Raw genomic sequence first — 23,390 nt, forward strand, 5'->3', positions numbered from 1 at the left:
AAAACAGGCGGATCCCAAAGAGTTTCAAGTTTTTAAGGACGGCTACGCCCCTACAAATCTCTGCCGACTGGTGTTCCCGAGCGCTCTAAGCACGGAGCGTTTCAGGCGGAGACAGTCCTTTTGGAATCGATCATGATTTTTGAGAATTGCATCGAGTCTCCGAAGAAACGTGAAAAATCGATGGAGACATCGAGAAATTCAGGGAAACACACTCGAACGACCAAGATTCAGTGAGAAATTCACAGTCGAGGCTCACTCCCAGAAGCCTTCGAACACGATTGCAAGTAGCAGTGAGTCGATTAACGAGGACGAAGTCAAAATAATCAGCATCCGATCAAATTTGGTCATAACATTCTTTGGCATCAAGTATACAAATACAATTTTTTTCAAATTTTTTTACCACACGGTTATCGAATAATTGAGCGTTAAATACAAGTTCTTATGCACGAAATCTATAACTGTATATACGCTAACTCTACCCTTATACACGTGAACTTTAGTGTTCAATTACTCGATTAGCTATGTGGTAGAAAAATCTGAAAAAATTAACATTTTTTTATATCCTTTTAAAGAATACTTTAACCAAATTTTATGAAATTCTTATCATTTTGAAATTTTTCATCTATTTAACATGGTTTAGCATGGCAACATTCCATCGTCGCGATCCACCCTCCTTAACGCAGAACGTCCCGTACGCCCTGCTCGTATATAAGCACCATACAAACATACAGAGTCCACGTGGCCCTGATAACTGTTGGTTGATAGCTTCGAAGTCGTGTATCAAGCGTTATTCCAGTTTCCAGTCGAGTTTTCACACCCTTCCTAACCTTCCATCCCCGCAGACACGATACAGACATATAAAATAAATAAACAAATAGTGAAAAATGTGTGCGTGTATTCGCACAGGCCGGTGTATATGAATTTATCGGAGTTCTCGGAGCGAGAGGATTTTTGTTGTTTTCTTTTTTTTTCTTTTTTTTTTTTTTTTTAATCGTGATACACGAAGCATTATCGCGCCCACACTTTTCAATCAGCCACGAACAACACAATTGACAGTCGATAATCAGAAGAGCGAGGAGGCGCTTATCGTCCGCATTTCCTTATCGTGCATCGAATAATCGGATTGGTGCGAGGCTCATCGTATCGTCACTGGGGCAGGAGAGACGGGGGCTGCCGCGGCGAGGGAGTGAGGGGGCGGGAGAAAACTAGGAAAAAGCTGTGAAATGTGCAACATTTGCCGGAGCGTATCGGGATAAAAAAAGAGAGCATCGCAGTCAGCCGAAACGAGTAAAAAAGGTGACAAAAGGAGAAGGAAGAATTGAACGAGGTGGAAAAAGGGGAGAAAAAAAGAAATGGGAAATAAACAAAAAATAGGCACAAGTGAGGCGCGTGTGCGTCGCGCTACGAGGAAACGTTGCGGGCACTCGCGCAATTGGATCGAGCACCAGTCGTTGACTATCTGGCTTAAGCGGGTTGCCAAAGTGCGCGCTCGTACGTTTCTCTACGTTTTACTCCATTGTGTGCACGCTCCTCCGTCCTCGTATCTCTTCCTCTGTGTTCGTACGCTCACGCATACGAACCCGGGAGACTATAAACGCGCGTGTGTATTTTCTTCTTCGCGTATATTGCCAAACGAAAAGTCCACATGGTGGGTGCTCATAACACGAGTATATCCGAACCGATGTCGATCGCGTTTTTATTCGTCGCTTTATTTTTCCTTCGTGCAGTTCAATGGTAAATCATTCAATGTTTTTTCTTCCCATAATGTCAATAGACTGGTAGAATTTCGTTTAATTTCGTTTGCAATGTTGATCTTTCGGCGAAACAAACTTCACTCCGGCATCAACGCCCCGAGCACAATTAGAATATAAAAGTCTGTATGTCTGTGCGCTACGCACATACGGGGTGTCCTGGGTCCGGTGGGCTGCAGCGCGGGCCCGAGTTCGCTCGGTGGAATTACGACCGGAAACTTCGATGTCGCTTCGACACGCGATTCCAAGAGCTTTTCGTACTCGAGTTTTGTGCATTCCTTCACTCCGCGCGGGGTCCACACTCCAAACGGTCGGAGCTAGAGCAAAAATGCATGGGACCAATCTTGTAGGGCATGAAATTTCCTAGAAAAAAGTCCTCAGCCATATTGCTGTATCTTGAGGCATTTGGTCTTGAGGGCTCCTTGAAAAAGGGACAGCTTCAGACGCCGCGGAAATCGCACACAATTTAATGCTAAACTCGACTCCGACCGCAACTCGGGTTTTTATCGGGAATCATCGCCTCCTCGGGACACCCGGTAGCTTGAAAAACTCGTGAAGCTTTAACGGTTGCGTATTTGGGAGGCAGAAAAGAGCTCTCTCCGTCAAACCAAACACGACGAGAAACAGCAGAGAGGCAATGAAAGGGAAAATGGAGCTGACGCTCATGTCAGAGGAAGAGTTTCGTATGGAGGTCGGTCTGAAAGCGAGAGAGGCAATATTACCCGCGGCAGAAGCGACGCCGAGAGCTTCTCTCCGTCGCCGTAGACGTCGCTCAGACTCGCGAGCGTTCATCAAGCGATTCATGCACTCTGCACCGCAAGTAGCGTCTCTCTTCTCTCTCAGCGTGCGAGAGCCTCTTTATCCACGTAATATTCGTCCTCGTGTTATGTAACATCGTGAAGAACGAAGTCGAAGTGAGACCGAGCGTGTGGGGCCTGGGGAGGGTTGGACGAGCGCGCGATCCTCGATTAATCGTCTCCGCAGCTCGCTCGAGGAACGATCATTTCGGCGCGGAAGCTCGAGCTGCATCCGCGCTGCCGAAAAGAGTCGACCATCGTCGGTAGAGAACCGAAAAATCCAGTTGTCAGTAACGTACAAAGATTTGTAACAACTTTCATGCCCGATCAAAACCCCTGACAAATTCACCGTTTGCCAGAAACTGTGTGTAACATTTTTTGTCCTAATTTTCGAGAAAAATCATCATTTCAAAAATCCCGACATTCGTGGAAACTCGGTTCCACCGATCTGGCCATTTCGGCAACGATTTCAGCCCGAAGCGAACCTCAGTTTGAGTCCGGCGGAGCGTGGCAGAATTGCGAAAGACCAAGAGGAACGAAAAATCAGTCACAATCCGAATTTTTTGTCCAAAAGGCATTTGTGCTACTTGGAGCGATAATCGAGCGGTTATCGAATGACGCACATTTCGTCTGACGAGCTGAATCTTTGCTCTGCTATGCTCGTACATTGCTCGTGTCTATTATACACACTGGCTTACGCGACTGCGACGATAAACGACCGAGAATTTTTTTCCCAGTTGATTTTTTTATTCGATCCAGCACGAAGTGTAGACACGGCGGGACTTAAAGTCGTAAGGGAAGACGAGAAGAGCTCGCGTCTGACACAGGACGTGTGCCCGGAGGGACGGCCTCGTCGTGGTATCTTATCTGTTTTATTATTTTTTTTATTTTTTTTCGTTTTTACTCCTTTTCTTTTTATGTTATTTTATATTCACTGGCGTTTAACTGACTCTTGTACGCTCTCGTATTATCATCAGTCGAGAGGCAAGCTTTCGCGTTTATGATTTCGCTTAGTGTTGAACGACGAGTTGTTACGAGATTGAGAGCCGCCTGTACGAAACGTTCGCGGTTGGATGCAGAGCGATCTGCTGTTTTGGACGACGAATTTCTCCATTTTTTCCTTTCCGAAGTCCGCGGAAAAAGATGAAAAGCCCTGAAAACTTCGGGACTTCATTTCGAGCCATTTTCTCGTCGATTCAAGCTGATTTTGGGAGGTGAAAACGTTACGAAAGAGTGGAATGACGATACGAAGCCTGACGATTGAGGTTCGACGAATGCCCGGTGCAGTTTGACGAGGGGGAAAAACGAGACGCCGCAACGCCACCGATTTTGTGTCGGACGCACAAGGAAATACTAATAGACTCGAAAAATAGTACGTTCAGCACCGATTTCAAGGGAAAATGAATCGCAGTTGGTATTCACTTGGAGAAGATTGACAAGCAAAAAACATCGCTTTGATCATAGGAATAAATCGTGAATAATGAGAATCGAGGGGACTGTTTTGATCTCCAATTCTCTTTGCTGGGGAAAAAACGAATCGACGACCATTAAGGTAGATCATGCCCGCAGGATCGTATTTTATGGGCGAATAAATTGGGTCGATTTTTACTTGCCAAATCACTCTAAATTAATGTCAAGAGTTATTGATTCAAAATTGTAAATTCACTTTCGCCAACTTATTTTTTGGTGAATGAAATCACAAGCCATTGATTAAACGGAGATCCATCACTGCCTAAAATCTATAGTTTTTTATGTAAAAAATCGCTTCAGAGAGTGCAAAGAGCAAACACAAGGGATCAAGAAAAAAGTATTGATTAAAAGACAGAAAGCTCTATGACAGGAATGGTCCAAAGGAAGAAGAAACAAAATACCGAAATAAGCAAAAATGTGAGCTATACACGAATGCTCATTTTACCAATTTCGTTCAATCTTTATCGCAATATATTTTTATTACTAGTAAGACAATCGCCTTCAATTTTTTCCCAGACATTTATTATGTACTTTATTGTTATTGTGCACTTTTTCTTTTTTTTATCTTTCATTTTTTTATATATTTTTATTTTTTATTTATTTATTTATTTTATTATATAATTTATTATATATTTTATTTTTATTTTTATATATTTATTATTTTTTTTATTTATTTATTATATAATTTATTATATAATTTATCTAAATAACGAATAAGACGAGCCCTTCAAAATTTGATACGCGTGCCAGTCGACTATCCGTTTAAACTCTGTATATAAATGTCAAGGCTTTCTTAAGAAAATCATTTCGTGCACCTCAAAATGAAAGGAAGTCAAATCCCATTGCACAAGAAATTAACGAAGATAACACGAAAAGTAGCTTCGATTAAAAAAAAAAGCGAAAAAACGATCGCGCATGACTGAAATGAAGCGCATATTTGGGTCATGCTCCAGACGAACGGAGAACGAGAGGAGAGCGCCAACTGTTTGGGAAAGGATTAACGAGTCCTTGTCAACGAGAGACTTCGTCTTTCATATGGATATTACACATTAGACGATACGAAATTGTATTACGTGCACGCGCGCGCGCGCGCTCCCGAAGCCGAGAAACACACACCGAGGAAAGATATTTTAAGATTAATATATGACGTGCTTGCGAGCGCTTATGTGTACACTCGGGGGACGAGTCAATTTGAAGGAAAACCTTCGACAGCCGCTGTCTGTGTGTATTTTGTTATAATATATAGACGCGTGCATCACTCAAAACTGGGCTCTCTCTCTTTCTCGCCACTCCGAGACTTTATTGTGTCTCGTCATAGTTGTTAGCGAGAACAATTCGAGTCTGTAATGATGGAAGATGATGGTGAAGGAGAAAGAGAGAAAAAGACGGACATGGAGAGATAGAAACTTGATTCTACGAAATAAAGATATCGTTTTGATCCTCACCGCACAATCAACCGGAGTTTCGGAGAAATATATTCGCTCGCGCAAACTGGTGCGAATTCATTGCGAGCCTCACTCTGTTTCTCCTTTATTACGCTTCAGATCGAAATTCCAAATATTATGTAATACTTTTGAACGGAGATGGGACTCGATTTCAATGTGCGAACAATTAGTAATTATTTAGAGCCGCGGCCATTTCTTTATTATCTCGATGCTCGTTATTTTTTGCTTGTAGTTTTTATTGGGCATTATTGAGCGGTGTTGATGCAACATATTTCCGAGGTTTTTTTACAGCTATGAATGGCCGTTTCTGGGAGAAAAATAACTGGGGAATTTGAGGAAACGTAAGGCTGAAAAAGCGACTTAATTTGTTCGGGAAGCTTCACAGAATTGTCAGAATTGTTGAGCAAAATCGAATCGTTATTCGAACCATTTTTTTTCCTCGAGCAGTTATCGATACTTTCCTAAGTGGAATGTCGAGAGTGAAGAAAGCGCAGCGGTGACTCAGCCACAAATGTGCTCGACCAGGGTCTAAGGTCCGATAATTTTTTAAGCATGCTGTAACAACTCGCCGCGGTTGTGTGGTGAGAACGATTACGGTCTACAAAAAGCGGACTCTTTTCTCTCAACAAAATTAATTGCTATTCAATCCATTTTCTCATTCCTCGTACGCTTCTTTGTGCCGAGCCTCTCCCGTTGGTTATCAACATTTTCTTCGTTTTCATATCTCGTTCGATTAAACCCTCTACTGGGGCATGACTTGCGAAAAAAAGTGCAAAATAGGACTGAGAAGAGGATATAAAAATGAAGAAATAAAAGTTGAAATGCCTACAAAAATGGGCTTCAATTTTATTCCAAAAGTTCCTTAATTTTTCCATGTTTTTCTAACATATTCGTAGCTTCGGAATGTTACGAATATATCCTTGAAAATCGTTCATCACCATTAAAAATAATCGGGAGACAAAAAAGGTGAATTTCTAGTCTAAAGCGAGTTTAGATAGAGTAAAAAACGAATTTTTCGTCGCCACGAGAGCGACACGATCTTTCCGGTTTCTCGATCTACTCATTATTCAAAACGTTCAGTTTTTTTTGTTACCAGAATATGAAATAAGTTGTTTGCCCCATAAATGTCCATGCAGTTAAAAAAAGCTAGGCCTCGGGGTCAAAAAGAGGCCAGCTGGCTCCGAAGATTGGTGTGGTTCGGAAGTGGTCTCAAATATTAACTCGTCGGAGTACACGCCCGAAGGAGTGAGAGAGACAACGAAGCAATAAAAATTGGAGCAACGCTGAAGTAAGGTAAATAATGGGCGAATGACGAGGGAGACTCGTCTATAATAAAAGTCGGTGTAAAAATCGGCGAGTTTTTTGCGCATGTTTATTCTAATTCAAGCGAAAAAAGAGTGCTCGAGCGAGAGTTTTTCCAGCGGTGAAAAACTCGTCGACGTTCATTGACACGTGTGCCGATCATTCGTTTTTTCGGCTCGGACACCCTCCCTCGGGACGAGAGGTTAAAAGGAAAAAATTGGAGCACGATAAATTGGCCGCATGGTTGAAACAATGCATTGGGATTCTCGGTCCACTCGCACATTGCTGCTGCTGCTGCTGCTGCTGGTGCTGCTGCTCCCAATCCCTCGTAACTTGGACTCACGATCTCGTAACATTTAAATCCCACATTAATAAAAACGTATCCTCATTGAAGAGATGCGCAGAGACGCGATTGAATTTGTCACTCGGGAAAGCAGGGATGGAAAACGAGACGCTGGAACCACACACGAAGAGCACGAACGAAGACGTGGAAATAGTCGGAGGGCAAGAGCCGGGGAATGGGGCTGGAGGGGGAACGTTTATAATTGAATTGAAAGGCCCGGATTTCCCACGCTCCGCGACAAGTACGAGTCACGACATATAATCACAATTGATCATCGTTACGCCCGGTTATCTGGATTAATTCGACCAGCAGCACCAGTGAAAAACAAACTTTCCTCCATTCTCTGCGCAGAACACTCTGTTCGTCGAAAGTTTGAAAACAAAAATGGAGCGATAAAAAGAGGCGTAAAAAATGGGGGTAGTGGGAAAAGTGAGTTGGGCAAAAATGTGGAATAGTCGAGGGGATTTGGATGCTCATTTGAATGCGCTTTTCTCTCTACTTTATGGACGTGTGTGCGTGCGCGTTCCCACGAAAATGGATGCTGCGCCGCCGCCTCGTTCTCGTCGCAATTCGCTCGCGGAGAAAGTAGACCGTGTTTTATAACGCGAGTGTAATCAAGGGGGAAAAACGCGTGCCTTGACGAAAAAGTGAGTGAAGGATTTTCATTAATCGTTCCCCAATTTGTCGTTTCGTTCGATCGCTACAAACCCCTGCGCGGAATTCCACCTGAAAGAAGTCGCCGCTGCTTCCTCGAACTCTGATTTTCCGCGTCGAATTCTCAATCACATTATTTCGATCGAAAAAACATTGCGACGGTGCCGAGAACGCTTTTTTCTCATGATTCTTGAAAAATTTGTCCGCCTTCAGCACTCGACTTCGAGACTGCGTACTTCACAAAACTCTTTCCCCATCGAACCTCGTGCTTATCGGTAAAAAAAGCGATTAATTGATGTTACGCGATAAAAGAACGCAACACGCGTGCCAGATAGGCTATCGCTATTGCGTTTGTTTCACGGATAAAACGCGTGATTTTTTCGCCTCGGAGAGCCTGAACGGAATCAGAACGAAGCGCACTAAACTGGCTGACTAAAAAACTGCGTTGAAAATTTAACTGCATGTAAAAAGAAATTTATCGAGAATTCGATAATTCAAGCTCCACTCGGAAACGCCCGATTAGCACACGCCAATTTCGAGGGCCCTATCAGTGTCGAAATAAGCGTTATAAAAACATAAATAGAACGAGGCGAGAGCCTCCGGGGGATGAATTTCCAAGTGTGCTCAAATTCTCTGCTGGCCGCCTCTTTATTCGACTTGCATGCGAAAGCTTTTGGCATATAAGCGCTCTGCTCTCTGCTCCCTCTCCGGCTCAAGAATTGGCGCCCTACATACGCCGGCTTTTATGTTTCTATACGTCTGTATACGTGAATGGGGGAGAGGGCACAAGAGCATTTTCGTAGTGAAATACGGGCTCGTGCTGGAGAAGCGGAGAATTGTGAGCACTCGGAGAGCGAGAGGCTTCGCCGATAGCCACGAACGTGTAGGGGACTCAACCGAAACCACGGAAATTGCGGACCACGCGAACATCAGCCCTTTCCAAAACCTCGAATCTTCTACGCGGCTAATAAATCGAACTAGAGGTATAAGTTTGCAGCTTTACTGTCTCACATCACTGCGAAATAGTGGAAAAATGTAAAATTAGGCTTGAGCGAAACCTTTTTCAGGGTCGGAGCTGTCACTTGGTTCGTTTGAATTTGACGGTTTTTGAAAATTTTTCGAATTCTTGGCACGGGAAATGGGAAGTCGATGATTTTCAAAATTGCCTTGTTTTTCGTTCTCGAATCGAGGAGTTTTTGTTTCTTTCGTTCGTTAGCCGATGAATTGTTGGAAAACGCCACTGTGCCTGGCAGGAAGATTGTAATTGAGAAATGTTTTCAAGAATTTCTTCAAATTTACAAAGTTCTCGAGGTCGTTTTTTTCACGATTTTTCGTATTTTTTATGCTCATTTCGTTTGAATGATCTCGATGAAAAAGCAGTCGTCGGGATCCGAAAATCCTGTCGAATGTTGGAGTAAAAAAATTATCGGTTCATTAGCTAGAGTGTTTCGAGTAAACCGCGTTGAGATCTTCTGCTGCTGCTTTCTTGGCTCGGAGCGAGGTGTCAATTGGAATATTGATCGTTACTTTTACGAAAACGTGAAAATGAGAAACAGAATTTTTCGTAACACTGCACACGGGATCGTTCGTCTTCGAATATTTTTTATCCACTTTTTTACAGGAAAATTCGAATATTTCGATGCTGCTCATCCCAAGGGATCATTCCGGCTGGTTTTTCTCGGCGATTGTCCCGCTGGAGAGGGATCGTGACATTTATGTGCATCGCATTTACGAGAGTGACGAATATCGTTAGCAAGATTTTTATGAGTTTCTCATTCTCTCTTATTTGGAGGACGAAAAGTGTGATTCCGAAGAGCGGGGAGACACACTCGAGAATTTGTTTCACAGATTTGATTTATTCGCGTGCGCGAGGAGCTTAAAAACGTTGATGCGGCGGCGGGTCGCGCGGCAAATCCACTCGTCACTTCCGAAAAACGACTTTTTAACGAAGCTTCGTTAACTCGGACTCGTCTCAATACTTCAACGACTCGAAGAGACTAAATTTTATCTCTCAATACATTTATACTTTTGTTCCAGCTCTGCCCTCGGCGTTATTGGAATTTAATGGCAAAATACCTCCGGCATAAGCATAATAAACGGAGATTTCTTGATTTTTATAGAAACTTATCAATCTCGTAACGAATCGCAATTCTTTCCCTCGTTCTCGCAGCCACTTCGATTTTTGTTTCATTTCTTTTTCCACTCGAACCGCCGCGTTAATGGACCAAAGCATCGCGGAGTCGCCCCCAGCTCTGCACCGGCCATCAGAATATTTCCGAGAACATTTTTCATTTTTGTTATTTTAAAAAACGAGTCCAAATTTCGTTTTTCACGGTGCAGGCGATGAAGCAAAAGATGGTAAGAATCCAAGATTTTAAACCGGAAATCGATCAAGCACGAAAAGTCAGTTTTAACAAGCGGAATGAACCTGACAAAATTGAATGAAAGTCCGAGTCCAACTCGAGGAAAAGTGAATCATCCCGATCCGAAATGACGTACGCGTCAAAGTTCGATTTCCCACCTAATCCGGCGCGAAGAGCTGCTCGAGATTCGGCGATTGACAGAACAATCGGGACGAAAAGAAAAGTAATAAAACTCAGACGAGCTGCGAGGCTTGGCGGACATAAACGAGAAAAGGGTGAAGCGATAAAAATATTGTCGATCGCGGCGAAAAAAACGTTCCAAGTTCGAAGTTGCCACGAGCAGCGATCAACCCGTTCGAACAACACACATTCTTCGTACACATACGCACGAAATATTGAGCAAGGAGATAAAAAAGAGGGAGGAAAAGTCCTCGGGATCTTCTTAATTGAAAAACTGTACGAGAATTGTTGGACATTCCTCGAGGGTATGCGAAACATGATAAAAGAAGTCACGTTCAGTCAGGCGGAACGGGACCGCAGAAAATTCCTAAGAACTTTGGCGCTTTCTGCTCTTTTCTCGCGTTTCCTCATATTCGCGTTGAGTTACCAAACGATTTTCTCATCGATTTGTGTTTTCGTCTGGAAGGATAAGAATTCGGGTCAATTCCTCGCGGCTTTGCGAGGGTTTATTCACGAAATTCATCCCTGGCGAGGGCGATGAGGGAGTCTGGCATTTTCGTCGAGTTGAGGCGGATTAGCACGAAAGTTTCATCGATCGAACGCTGAGCTGAATGAAAACATTGCAGTGAATCGATTTCGAATTTCAAACGTCCTCGAAGCAGCCTCAACTGCGACATCGAGCGAAAATTCCACTCGTCACATTTCTCCGTTATTTTCTTTTCGTCCCTAAAGGGAGTGCAATTTTTATCGTTCCATTATAAATAACGCGCTGAGCCACGAACGCGATAATAAAGTGTAATAATTAACTCTGTCGGATCGATGGAACAGAAAAACGTGAGGCGAGAGGGAAAAAAGGAGAAAAAGGGCGAGGAGCGCGTGTCCGGTGAGACAAAAGGGCCGACAGTATTCGGAGCCCTCGGTGTACGGATTGCGATATGAAACACGTGAGAGCCGTAACAAACAAGCAAAATGAACGCTCCAAAAAGAATCGCGCCCAGGCTCGTTGGCAGGAGAGAAAAGAGTCGCATGAAAATCCGTCACCGGCCGTCCGCGTTCGTCCGACAACAAACGAAAAAAATCATGGCGCATTTATATAAAAAAAAAAGGGGGAAACAAAAAGAGGAATAAAGAAAGAATAAAGAGACGAGATTTATGAGTAGCCGTACGGCGCAGCACGCGGGGGCGACGGATGCGGCATACGGACCGTTGGATTTTACGAACAGGAAATCGCGGCCCGAGAGTTCCAACCCACCCGCACCACCAAACACACGCGAAAAGCGCGTTTCCGCGAGTCCAAACGCCCCTTTGTCGCCAAGTTATACACATTGAATCATGAGAACTCGTTAGAAACGATGCAACATCTGGTAACGTCAAAAAAAACACACACACACACAGACGCACACAAATAACAATACGGGATACGAAAAAAATGGCGTTGATGAAGAGCTTCGGGGAATTGGGGATTTTGTTTATTTGGAAAGTTTCCATTGCCGTTCTCTCGTTCATCAAATTTTCAAAAACGAATCTCATTTTCGAAAAGGTTCGATGAAATGCAGGCTTGATAATTTCGCAAAAATGGGGCGCATTGTTCGATTCGGCTGTCCAAATTTTTGGCCAATTTATCGAAAGTTCAAAGAGATGATATAAAAGTTCAGTTTCCTGAAGCGAAAAACAGTCGCGAGAGCTTCGTCAAAAACGTTTAATGTTGAAAATGAATAATAAGTTTTCATTTGAAGCTATGAAGCCTTCAAAATGATGGAAATTTGTAAAGCATTCATTTAGGGATTGGACTCGAATACAAACCGCTCATTTCTTCCCTAATTATAATTCCGCGAATGATATTATTTGTAAAACAAAATCAAAGTCGAAGCGAGATAGACTTCGATGGGAATTCGAATTCTCAGAACTCGTAAAAACCATAAAAAAAGAGCGTTACCAAAATGCTGGAAACGGATGCGACGTGAATCAAAATTTTCGGGATGAATGTGTCCGATGAGAAAACCGAAAATATGCCAGAGAGCTCAGAGGCCAGATTTCGATAATTTAGGGCAAAAAAATTCACGTACAAACCTGCAGAGGACTCGAAAAGCGAATCGAAAGGAAATTCGGTCCGCCCCTGTTTTAAAAATTGTTTTTAAAAAGTTTTTAATTCATTGTCCCCCGTTAAATCGATCAAAGAAGAAAGATTGAAATCGAGAAGAGAATGGGAAATAAACGATCGAGTTAAAGAGTCGAAAAGGTTCGAGTGTTGATGTCAAACTAGCGATGACGTTCGTGTTTAGCTGAAGTGGATGCTCGCAGCGCAGGGATTAACACGAACGTCAAATGAGCGGGCGATTATCGCCTCTGAAACACGAACCGAGTTATCGTGGCCGTCGCTTCGGAGCATGTAAATTCGAAACGTTAACAATATCCCATTTTGGTGGACCCTTTTTCCATTATACACCTAGCAGGAAATTGCTCGTACGAAATTGTTTTGTCGACACTGTTGATTAACATCGGTTTGCATTTCGAATGGGCACAAATGAAGAAAAAAAATGTGTTTAAAAACGTCGAAAGACGAAGTAACTAAGCGTACGTTTTGACGCGAACCGATAATTCGCTCGCCCCCGGATAACATTTTCTGAAAGTCCTGAGTCCATTGTTTTTTTTTTTTTTTCAATTTGCATTAAACATTCCAGGAAAGAAAGTTTCTTTCTCCAGTTGCCAAAATTTTGGGAAATTCTCTTCCCTCCGAACGTCACCATTTCGTCTTTGGAAGATCATCGGAAAAAATCTGTCAGATGACGTTCATCGAAGCAATTGAATAGAGAAAAGGGACTCGTCATCGATTGGAATTGCTGTTCAACGAATCGTTCAAACCATCGAAATTTATGAAGTCAAGAAAAATTTGGGTGAATATTTACAATACTCACTTTTGCTAAAAAGCATGCCAAATTTTTTTTTTTAACGTTATCATCGACGAAAAATTATACAGCGATTAATTTTGGGGAGGGGGAAGGTAAAAATTTGATGAAAAAGTTTCTTTTTGAAAAAAATCACAAACGGGGAGGCAGGAAAAGGGTTGCACGAGTTTGGAACAATGAATACTTAAAGAATGAATGATTACAGTAGCTAAGAAATTGAAATTTCCCTTGTAAATACAAAATTTTGTTTTTTTTTTATCTTCCCCATTCTTAAAATTCATCGTAATATGAATTTTATCAATATTACAAGTTGCCAAAAATTTTGAGACCATTTATCATTGCTGAAAACAGCGAAAAAACCGAAATTTCATTCAGATTTTTTCAAAATTGTGTTTTTTAGTTATTTGTACATTTCCCCTCGCTAAAATGAAGCCCCATTACATTTTTCATTGATAATAATGGTGAAAAAAAATTTAGGGCCATTTTTAGCAAAAGTGGGTATTGTAAATATTTACCAAAATTTGCCTGTTTCGATTATTCGATCTGCTGGCTCAAAGGAGCATGGCTCGGTAAAAAAAATGTTGTTGATCCATCAATAATCTTGGATCGACAAATTCCCAGTTCAGAATGAATCCTCGATTCATCAACTTTGAAATCTTCCTTGCTGAATTTGATTACGTTCTTTTATGACCAAAATAATGGAATTTTTAAATCGAATTCGATTTTTTGTGCGTCTCGATCGCAGCCGAAGGACGAAAAATACTATTGAGAAAGGCTGCATGTAATTAGTGAAATATTCGTCGCTTTGATCGTGGTCTAAAATATCGGCTGACGCTCCGCACCACCGTCATAAATAATAACGAGTAACTTACCTCAGAGTTGCTGGTAGCGACGCTTGAAAGTCCGGGTGACATGGCGCCACTGATGGGATCGGGGCTGGCCGAAGCGACGCCGGTGACGCGTCCAAGCAGCGCGGGGACGCGAGGGTAAGATTCGAGATGAGGATGCTGCGGTTTTGGTTGATGAACCACCGGCCCCGGTGGTGCACTCTGCACAAGCATCGGCTGCACCTGCGACGTTGGTCCTGTATCGAGGCTCGTATTACCACTGATTCCGCTTGCAATGCTCCCCTCGGGGAGCAGGCCGTTCGTCTCATCGTTTTCCGCGCCACGAAAAGATTCGTGCAAATATTGCCTGACTTGGTTCTTCTGTTTTTGCACGACGTGATACCGCGTCGGATTCTCCAGAAGAGTTCGCACCTGATTCGACAAAAAAATCGCATTCCGATCAGCCCCAAAGCTTGATATATTATTCAAAATTCATCGACTCGTTCGATCATTCAAAAAGACACTGTGACGAATGAAGAAATTTGACGACCGCATTTTACCCCAGAAATATTCAAATCGCTCAAGTCATTTAATTATTCAAAGGTAGCATAAAAAATGTATGAATTTCATGAGCGTTTTTCCGCTCTTTTCCTAAAAATACAGAAAACTACTTCCCCGCACGTAATTTGTCAAGCGCCCCTCACGTTTTACAACCGAGAACTCATATTTTCGGATTCTCCTCCAAAAACAAAAGTTCACCTAACAAAAACATCGATTCCAATATAACAATTACTCAAACTTTCGGCCAAAAAGCAGATGTGAAATGAAACAAATAAATAAAACAGATCTGGATGAAAATACGAGTCATGATTTCTCTCGAGATATGACGCTGGACCGTAAACCTATTTGTGTGTATGTACAGTGATATTCACGGTTGAAGATATGTGACACGTGCCAGATGGAACGGAATTGGACGAATTCCACGTTTACTGCTATAAAAGAAAAAAAAAGAGGAAAAGGCGAAACCGGTGAGGGGGGGGGGGGGGGGCGAGGAAAGAAGGAGGAAAAAATGAGAGCATTTCGACGTACCTCCTCTCCTTATCTCTTTACGAGTCGTGGCGGGTGTACGAGGAAAGACCCTTTTTCCCCCATTCTATCTCGTATATTCTCATCCTCAATAAACCGAGTGAGCGTTTGCCACCCGATGTCTTCACGAGATATGTCATCGAGCAATCTCTCCCCTCCCCCCTGTCTCTGCTCCTTCTTTCCTTATTCTTGTGCTCTCTTGACTTTTTTTACGAGATGAAGGAGTAATAACAGCTGCTTTGGTACACGCTGAGACAATTAAACTGGCTGGACATTGGAGAAAATTTTTTTCGCTGCATCTCGCCCTCTTGTCGTTTCATAATGGCTAAAGGGAGTATTGAAATTGCTTGTACTCTATGAAAAGGGTGGTTCATTAAACGAGCGAGTGTCAAATCGACCAAGAATGAAAAATTTTGAGGTGGCTTTTAAGGTGGTTCGTGCGCACGAATCGATTTTATTTACGTTTTTAAATATGAAGAAAAATACACAGGGTTTTAAGGACTATGCGTAAAAGATCGTTTATCTTTCCACATAACTAATGAACGCTTCTTACGAAATTAATGAAAAGTACACAATAACAATGAAGTATATAATGGAGGTTTGGGAAAAAATTCGAGACGATTGTCTTACTATAATAATAAAGATGTATTACGTTAAAGATTGAACGAAATTGGTAACGAGCACAACCTCACATTTGCTTATTCGGCATTTTGTTTCTTCTTGACTTGGGCCATTCCTGTCATAGACTTTTGTCTTTTTATTAACCGGTTGACTGCATGGTATTGGATCATATATGTACAAAAAAAGTCGGGCAAAAAATTCTGGTTTTGTATCATATGTGTACATATTGAAATAACTTTTTCAATTTTCAACCGATTTGGACAAAAATTGGTATAAAATGGTTTTTTGGGTCGCTGAGTCGATTTTTGAACTTAATTTTCACCTCACTACCCTTGAAAATGGGGAAAATCGAAGGTTGAGGGTGAAATTTTTCGTTTTTTCAATGGATTTTCATGCTATATGACATGAAAATTTTTAGTTTTTCATCGCACTGAACTCTTTCATCGAAATCAAACAAAATTCGCTATACCCCCAAAAATGTGAAAAATAAGGGTTCAGGGTGAAATTTGTTAATTTTTCACTGCGAAAATTTCATGCTTTATCACGTGAAAATGGAATCAGCAACCTCGAAAACCCTCGGAAATAAAATATCGTGATTTTCGGTAACATATTGGCTCGTACCAGTTTTGGCCCAAAAACTGGAAAAAAGCTCACCAGTCAACCGGGTTAATATACTTTTTTCTTGATGCATTTCCCATTGTGTTCATACTCTTTGCGCTCTCTAACGCGATTTTTTACGAAAAAAAACTATAGTATTTTCCCGAGGGACGAATGAAATTTTGGGTTTGATCAGCGATGGATCCCCGATTAATTAAGGGCTTGTCATTTCATTCGCATAAGATAAATTCAACAAATTTATTTACAATTTCGAATTGATAAATCTAACATTAATTTAAAGTGATTATATCTTTAATTAGGGAGTAAAAATCTATCCAATTTATACACCCATAAAATACGCATCTTCGGGGATGATCTACCTTAAATCTGTTGGCAGCCACAATCGTTTATTTCTACACTTTTACGTTCAACTTTTGTTAACTTCGCAAAAATCATTTTTCTACGTATTATTTTAGAGTAAAACGAATATTCCAGGGTTGGAAGAGCTCTTACAATTAATTTGCAATTGTTTTACGATTATCTTCTCAAGCTCGTATTTGACGTTTGTTTTTCAGCCCCAATAATTAATACTCAGCCCTAAATGATTGCATCTGCGATTGAAAATGAATGGAATTCGGTATTAAAATGGAGCTTGCGTTCGTGCGAGTGATTCAAGGTGCATAATTCGATCGCGATTGTTCAGCGTCGATTGTGCACGCCTTTTTTCCTAAGAGCATACTAAAGCTCGATTATCCGGAGGGAGCTATTACACGCATTTACGCTTCTCCGTTCCCTGCGCAAGTGAAGCACTCACACAGGGCAACGTGCACGTGTGCAAAAAAAAGCTCTAACTGCCTCCTTAACGCGCTTTTACGCGTTTTCTCGTTACCGTAATCCCGGATGAAATGTTCGCTGAGCGCAACACAAGTAATCCGAAGCAAACTATATAAAAAGCTTCTTATCACAATCCTAGTCGTTTATAAAGTGTGTGCATGTATATATGTGTAATAGAAAAATAGTAAACACAGTTAAACGCGCGGAACTATTAGCGATAAAACGAGACTTTGGTTGGTTTTATACCTTGAGAAAGCCATTTTTACCTTTTTTTTACGATTTCATCCGTTTGATGGCCACGACGTGACGTGGTAATTAAAAAAATATAAGACGCGAACGAAAAAAATGAAGGAAAAATACTAAATTCATCAATGTCCTCGAATCTTCGACGTTTACAATTTTTTTTACTTTCCTTCTTGAGTGCTTTTCGACGCGCAGTAAATATTAGGCGATAAATCATTTCAAGTTAACTTCAAATTTCGAAATCCATTGGAATGTCACGTAGCTTTATATTTTCCGTGTTGACGAATTTATTCATTTATTTGTTTAAACTTTGTTCATTTTCTTTTTCAATTAAGGAGGGCCCTGCTTTAGAAAATAAAAAAAATCGATTTTTTTCGAGAATGTTCTTAGAATAGACGGAAATAACTCAACATTATAGCGAACTTTTCGGTATAGTTTCAAAGATATTTCAAAAGTATACAAAAACATTTTTTTAATTTGAGAATTACTAATTTTTTCATGGTTTATGCGAAAAGTCTGATTGTCGAAGTTCCTCAGCTGTGTACAATGTGGATATCGTAATTATTGTCTGAAACGAAAATTCCAAATTTTTTTCCATTTTCATATATTTTTTTCCCTTATGAACCTATGAAAACCCGAAAAAATTGCGAAATTCTATAATTTTAGCGAGTTTAAAAAAAAAATGTTTCTAAAGAAGAAGAATATCGCTCCAACGTACTGTAAATATAAAATTTCATAATTTTTACGAGTTTTTATAGATTTTCATATGGAAGCAAAATATATGAAAATGGAAAAAAATTTGGAATTTATGCTGCAGACAATAATTACGATCTCCGCATTGTATACGCAGCTGAGAAACTTCGATAATGAGACTTTGCACACAAACCATGTACAAATTAACATTTTTAACATTATAAAAAAGTTTTTGTATTTTTCAAGCATCCTTGAAACTATGCCAAAAAGTTCGCTATACTGAGTTATTTGCGTCTATCCTAAAAAAATTCCCGAAAACCATCGTTTTTTTTTTTTTACTTTCCAAAGCGGAATCCCCCTTAAGGAAATTTCGGTAACGGTTTCATATTCAGAGGCTTCAATCAAAGAGGATGATGAATAAAAAAAAAACTGAACGAGCTAAAACGAGAAAAATGAAAAATAGGCAACTGGTAAAGATTCGAATAGCATTTGAAGGGTGAAATGAGTTTGACGTACTTGCAAGACTTGCGGTGGTACGTCGACTCCGATCGTGGGCAGTGGTGCGGGTGGTACGGGCCTCGGTGGTGCAGCCGCTGGTCTGTGTTGTTGTAAACTTTGCCTAAATTCAGCTTCCCTTCTCTCTTGCTCTTGCAATTGTTCGCGCATCAATTGTAGCTTGAGTTGTGTCCGCGACGTTGGCGTCGCCGTTTTGAACGTCGGTGGGCTAAAAATAAGGTTTCCAACATTTTTAAAATGTTCCTGTCAACTCTTGTTCAGAAGAAAATTATCATCGCGATTATTTGACGGTTCGATAAATCTTGGGCCACATTTCTCCAAATATGCGTTTATAATAGCGAATGACCAACCGGTGCCAAATGATTTTTGCTGGGAGCGTTGCTCGGTCCTTCAAATTACGAAGCGATTATCCAGCCTGCCTATTCGTTCAATCATTCCCCCTCGAAATAATGATTTTTGTTTTTCAGAATCTCGAGGACCTTGACAACGTTTTGATGAATGATCTAATTAATTACGAATCCGAGCACCATAATCGGTAAAACAGCGAACATTATTGTCATTGGAGTGCGGAGCACGATACGAGGAACGACCGCAAGATAGCAGCGTGTGCTTCGAACTCTTGTTCAACTCCGCTCTCCGAGATGACTGCCAATTGTTCAATTTATAAAAGAATTGCGCTGAGGAATTTAATGAGAAAATGATTTGTTGATCGGCCAGTGAATGGCAGATCTCAAAAATGAATTATTTCGAGCAGCTTCGTCGCGTCGTATATTTCCTTCGCCGTGCGACTCAGTTTCACGGTTTTAAGGGAGCTTTCACGACGCGAAACGAGCCATGATCGTTCGCTTTCGCGCTCTCTCGCGTACAAACACGAGTGACGAGTTTAGACGGTTCGGACATTAATAGAATGGGGAGCTTTTCGCCAGGCTACCTTGAGCTTGACTTCTCTTCGCGGACGCAGCACGTAGCGCGTTCGTTAATCGTCACAACGATCACGGACTCGCGTAGTGAATAATACAGAAAGCCCTTCGTCGTTAAGCAATCGAGCCTGGAGAACGAGCAGGAAAGATTCGCAATGCGACGAAGAAAGTCCATTTATAAACGACCTTTGACACAGCAGAAGAGAAAAAGCTCCGAAATCTTTGCTGCTTTCTCAAACTGTCATTTTCGTTAGTTTTCGTTGGTCAAACTCCAATGCACTGTTAAAAAAAAATTCTTTTTCCAAGTAATTCAAATTATTTGAGGGAAATTCATTGGCTACTAAAATATTTTCATTTGGGTTGGATAAAAAAATATTTTACGTCCAATAAATCATTTTTTTGGCAGTTATTGATTAGTCGTTATAATAAAGGTTCTTGAAACTAAATACCGTTATTTAAATTAAATACAGAATTGCTGCCAATAGCAAATAATATATTTTCGTGGTAAATAAATAATATTTTTGGTGACAATATTTTATTTTGATGACATACATGGAAATTACTCATGAAAAATATGCAATATTTTTCATTGGAAACACGCAACGTACTTGAAACAAGTAATTGACTTTTATTCCAGCAATCGCATTACTCTTCGGTATAAAAATAAAAAACTTTAATCGAAAAAATTTGTATTCCAGGAAGAAGAAAGAAATTACTTTCTAAATTAAGATTGTACATTTTTTTCATTTCGAACAAAACATACTTTGGCTGCAAAAATTCGAAAGCTCTGTCGAAATTTTTATTTAGTCAGCCGAATTAAATTGACGCATTGTTTGTAGTGAACGTGCAATCTCGTCTATTAACGGTCCATTATTTTTAAGAAATTTATATTTGTTTTCATAAAAATATTAAATTTATGTCAAAAACATATTTACATGGAAACAATAATGAATTACTAGATAATATACAAGTAATTCATTTATTTGCATTAAAAAAAAGTTACTTGTTTGAAAAAAATTTTTTTAACAGTGTGAGAACGAATGATAAACTATTTCATTCGACTCGCCAGATATAGTTGTACGAAATATGCTGAAGGTCGCGGCGGAAGCTATCGAATAGCCAAAGGCAGAATGACAGCCGTCTAAGAGCGCAGGGATGTCTTGTAAAGCATTTCTAATTAAAGAATCCAATGTCATAGTCGAGAGAAAAAGAAAGAGGGAACAGAGAGAGAGAGAGAGAGAGAGAGAGAGAGAAGAATAGAAGCTGATTCTTTGGCAAATTTGTGGTCCGGTTCGAGCCAGTTGGTTCAGATATGATGAGGATCAAGAGATAATTAATAAGAGCGAGAGATGCAAAGGAGGAGGAGGAGGGATAACGCTTTGGTCGGGGGGGTTCGTCGAGGAAGGAGGGAAAAAAGAATAATCCGAATTAATCGAATCTCGGAGAGTCTCTTTGGTGATTGTTCAATGACAGGGGTGATCGAGGATGGAGGAAAGTAGCCTTGTCAAAGCCACAGTCCGGATGATCCAACGTGGCGGGGAACGAGAAGAGAAAGATCTGGGTTAAAACGGAAACAAAGAGGATCGGGATTTCTTGTGAAGGGATGAAGACACTGACTCGGTGGGGCTGGAGGAAAAGAGAGAAAAATCTCAAGTTTCGAGAGTATAACCAGACGACAGAAGTTTTAATACTCCAGGGATGTTTCCGTTCGTGCGGAAAGTCAATAGAATATTTTCATAACGAGGTCTCAGCAGGTCGGGGGAGGAAGGATGCTGCGGCCCTCTCGGTCTCACTCCCTCTGCGAGCCTCATTTTCATCCCCTCAGCAGCTATTCCCAAGCCCTCGACGCGCATCCTCGCACCCTCTCGGACTCGCCACCACCCTCGAATTCCGCCAAGTCCTTTTCAGACTCTCCTCTTCTCTCGCACTCATTACGCTCTCATTTCTTTCTGCCTTATTTTATTCGACTCATCCCTCCCCCTGCCCCTTTTCTGTCAGCGGAGAATCTTCACCAAGAAGCTTCTGTGCAATTAAACGTCGTTAGAAATTAAAAATTCCTCCCGCCACAGCTTCCGACGTCGGGAAGGTACGACGTCCGAGACTGGACAAGTTGGAAAGTCCCCTATAAAGGAGAAAAAAACTAAAAGGAATACGAGAGACGAGGGTGAACGCAGGGGAGAGACAAACTCGACATAATAAAAGTGTTAAACTTTAAAGAAAAAAAAACTAACGTCCTCCTCTCCAGGGGCTTCTCGCGAGTACCAAGAATCTCGCCTCCGTTCTCTCACTTTCTCTTCTTCTCTCTCTGTATCCTTTTACGCTTTTCTTGACCCTACGAATCTTTCTGGCTAAACCTACTCCCAAACTAGTATATACACACTTTTACGAATATCTTTGACCCTCTCTTACACTCGCTCTGCTCGCCCTAATTATAGTTTTACAACTTTACAAAATATAACACCAGCCCCCTCAAGTATATTGCTCCTGTCGTATATGCATTTTGCTCTCGGGACCTCTGATCACAATTTACGGCCGGATTATACCTACGAGCTTCACCTGCGAGTTCAACTTAAACAACCGAGAAATCAAATGTTAAGTGGGAAAAAAAGGAAAACTGATTTTTTCATTCCAACGATACGAAGGGGAAAAAATCCTTCGATTCGCCGTTGTTTGAAATATGTCAAAATATCATGAAACACTGAGATGAAAATTTGACAGATTCTACAATTCTTCTGTTGAATACCAAATAAATTCGTTCATTCGCGACTAAATCATGAACATTTTTTTACTGCTAATCTTATTTTTATATATTTTTATAATTTAATTATATATTAATCATTCGAAAGTTTCAATAATTTCATCTTCAAATTAGATTTTTAATGAATCAATATTAAAAAATAGAAAATAAAAAAATTTCTTTAAATTGAACCGAACGTTGCCCACGTGCTTCAACAAATATTTGTCTGGATGTTAAATGAATGAGTCCATTCCAATGGCATTTCGGTGCGTCTCCAGCCAAGCTCCGGAAGATCGATTCGTTTCAACATTTACGAAGCACGTGATATTACATTAGAAACGAAATTCATTTAAATCAACAAAATATGGTTCCTAAGTGAAAAGGGCATTGAAAACTGGAAAAATTCTTGAACAGTTCGTGGTCGTGTTATTGATTTAATCCAGCCTCCGAATCCGCTTTGTGCAAACATCGATGGCTGTTTTAATGGTCGAAATAAACGTATAAACATGCCACCGGAAGAAATAAATGGAAGGATGACTGTCCGTGCACAATATGGCTGCCAAGTTTACCGTTGATGACGGTAAAGTGATGCGGTCTATCGAGTTTTCCGCAATACCGAATTTAATGCTTACACAAAGGTCCGAGGTTGCTTGCTCGTGGCAGGCTCTCTGCTCTCGGTGGAATTGTGGCCTCCAGGCAAAGAGGTAAAGAGAGTGATAGAGGGAGAGGCTCCAAACGATAAGTGAACCGAGAGGCCGAACAAGGAAACCGCACATCGGTACTATCCTCAGTTTAGTTCCCGACTATGGTTTTCGGTCCGATGGGACTGGAAGTTAAACCAGAGCCGCTGGCTACTAGCCCTGGTGGTTTCTAGGGAGAGAAGAAGATGCGTGACCCGCCCGCGCCGAAAATCTCCATTCGAGTCTTTGTCACGAGATAACGGACGAGACGAGAGATATTTCCTCGAACGAAAAAGAAAGATCGCGGCGCACTGAGAATGCGGTGAAATGGGGAAAGGAATGAGACGGAGAAAGCAGAAAAACTATGTGAATTGGGCTGCTGGGGGAGGCCGAGGAGGAGAAAACGAAGAGCCGGGATCTTTACG

The 23,390-nt window shown here is 41.1% G+C and overlaps 1 protein-coding gene across 3 annotated transcripts in view; it reads right to left on the minus strand.

The window, feature by feature from the left end:
• Mitf (transcription factor Mitf) overlaps positions 1 to 23,390 on the minus strand; it is an 86,471-nt gene that overhangs the window by 43,037 nt on the left and 20,044 nt on the right. For all 3 annotated transcript variants that reach the window (XM_043425807.1, XM_043425805.1, XM_043425806.1), the window contains exons 2-3: positions 18,629 to 18,836; positions 14,084 to 14,470 (exon numbers count right to left, since the gene is read on the minus strand). In XM_043425807.1, the coding sequence (XP_043281742.1) occupies positions 14,084 to 14,470; positions 18,629 to 18,836 (595 nt within the window). The remainder of the gene's footprint in view (positions 1 to 14,083; positions 14,471 to 18,628; positions 18,837 to 23,390) is intronic.

This window comes from Venturia canescens, chromosome 8, assembly GCF_019457755.1.
Source record: "Venturia canescens isolate UGA chromosome 8, ASM1945775v1, whole genome shotgun sequence".
Classification (NCBI taxonomy): domain Eukaryota; kingdom Metazoa; phylum Arthropoda; class Insecta; order Hymenoptera; family Ichneumonidae; genus Venturia; species Venturia canescens.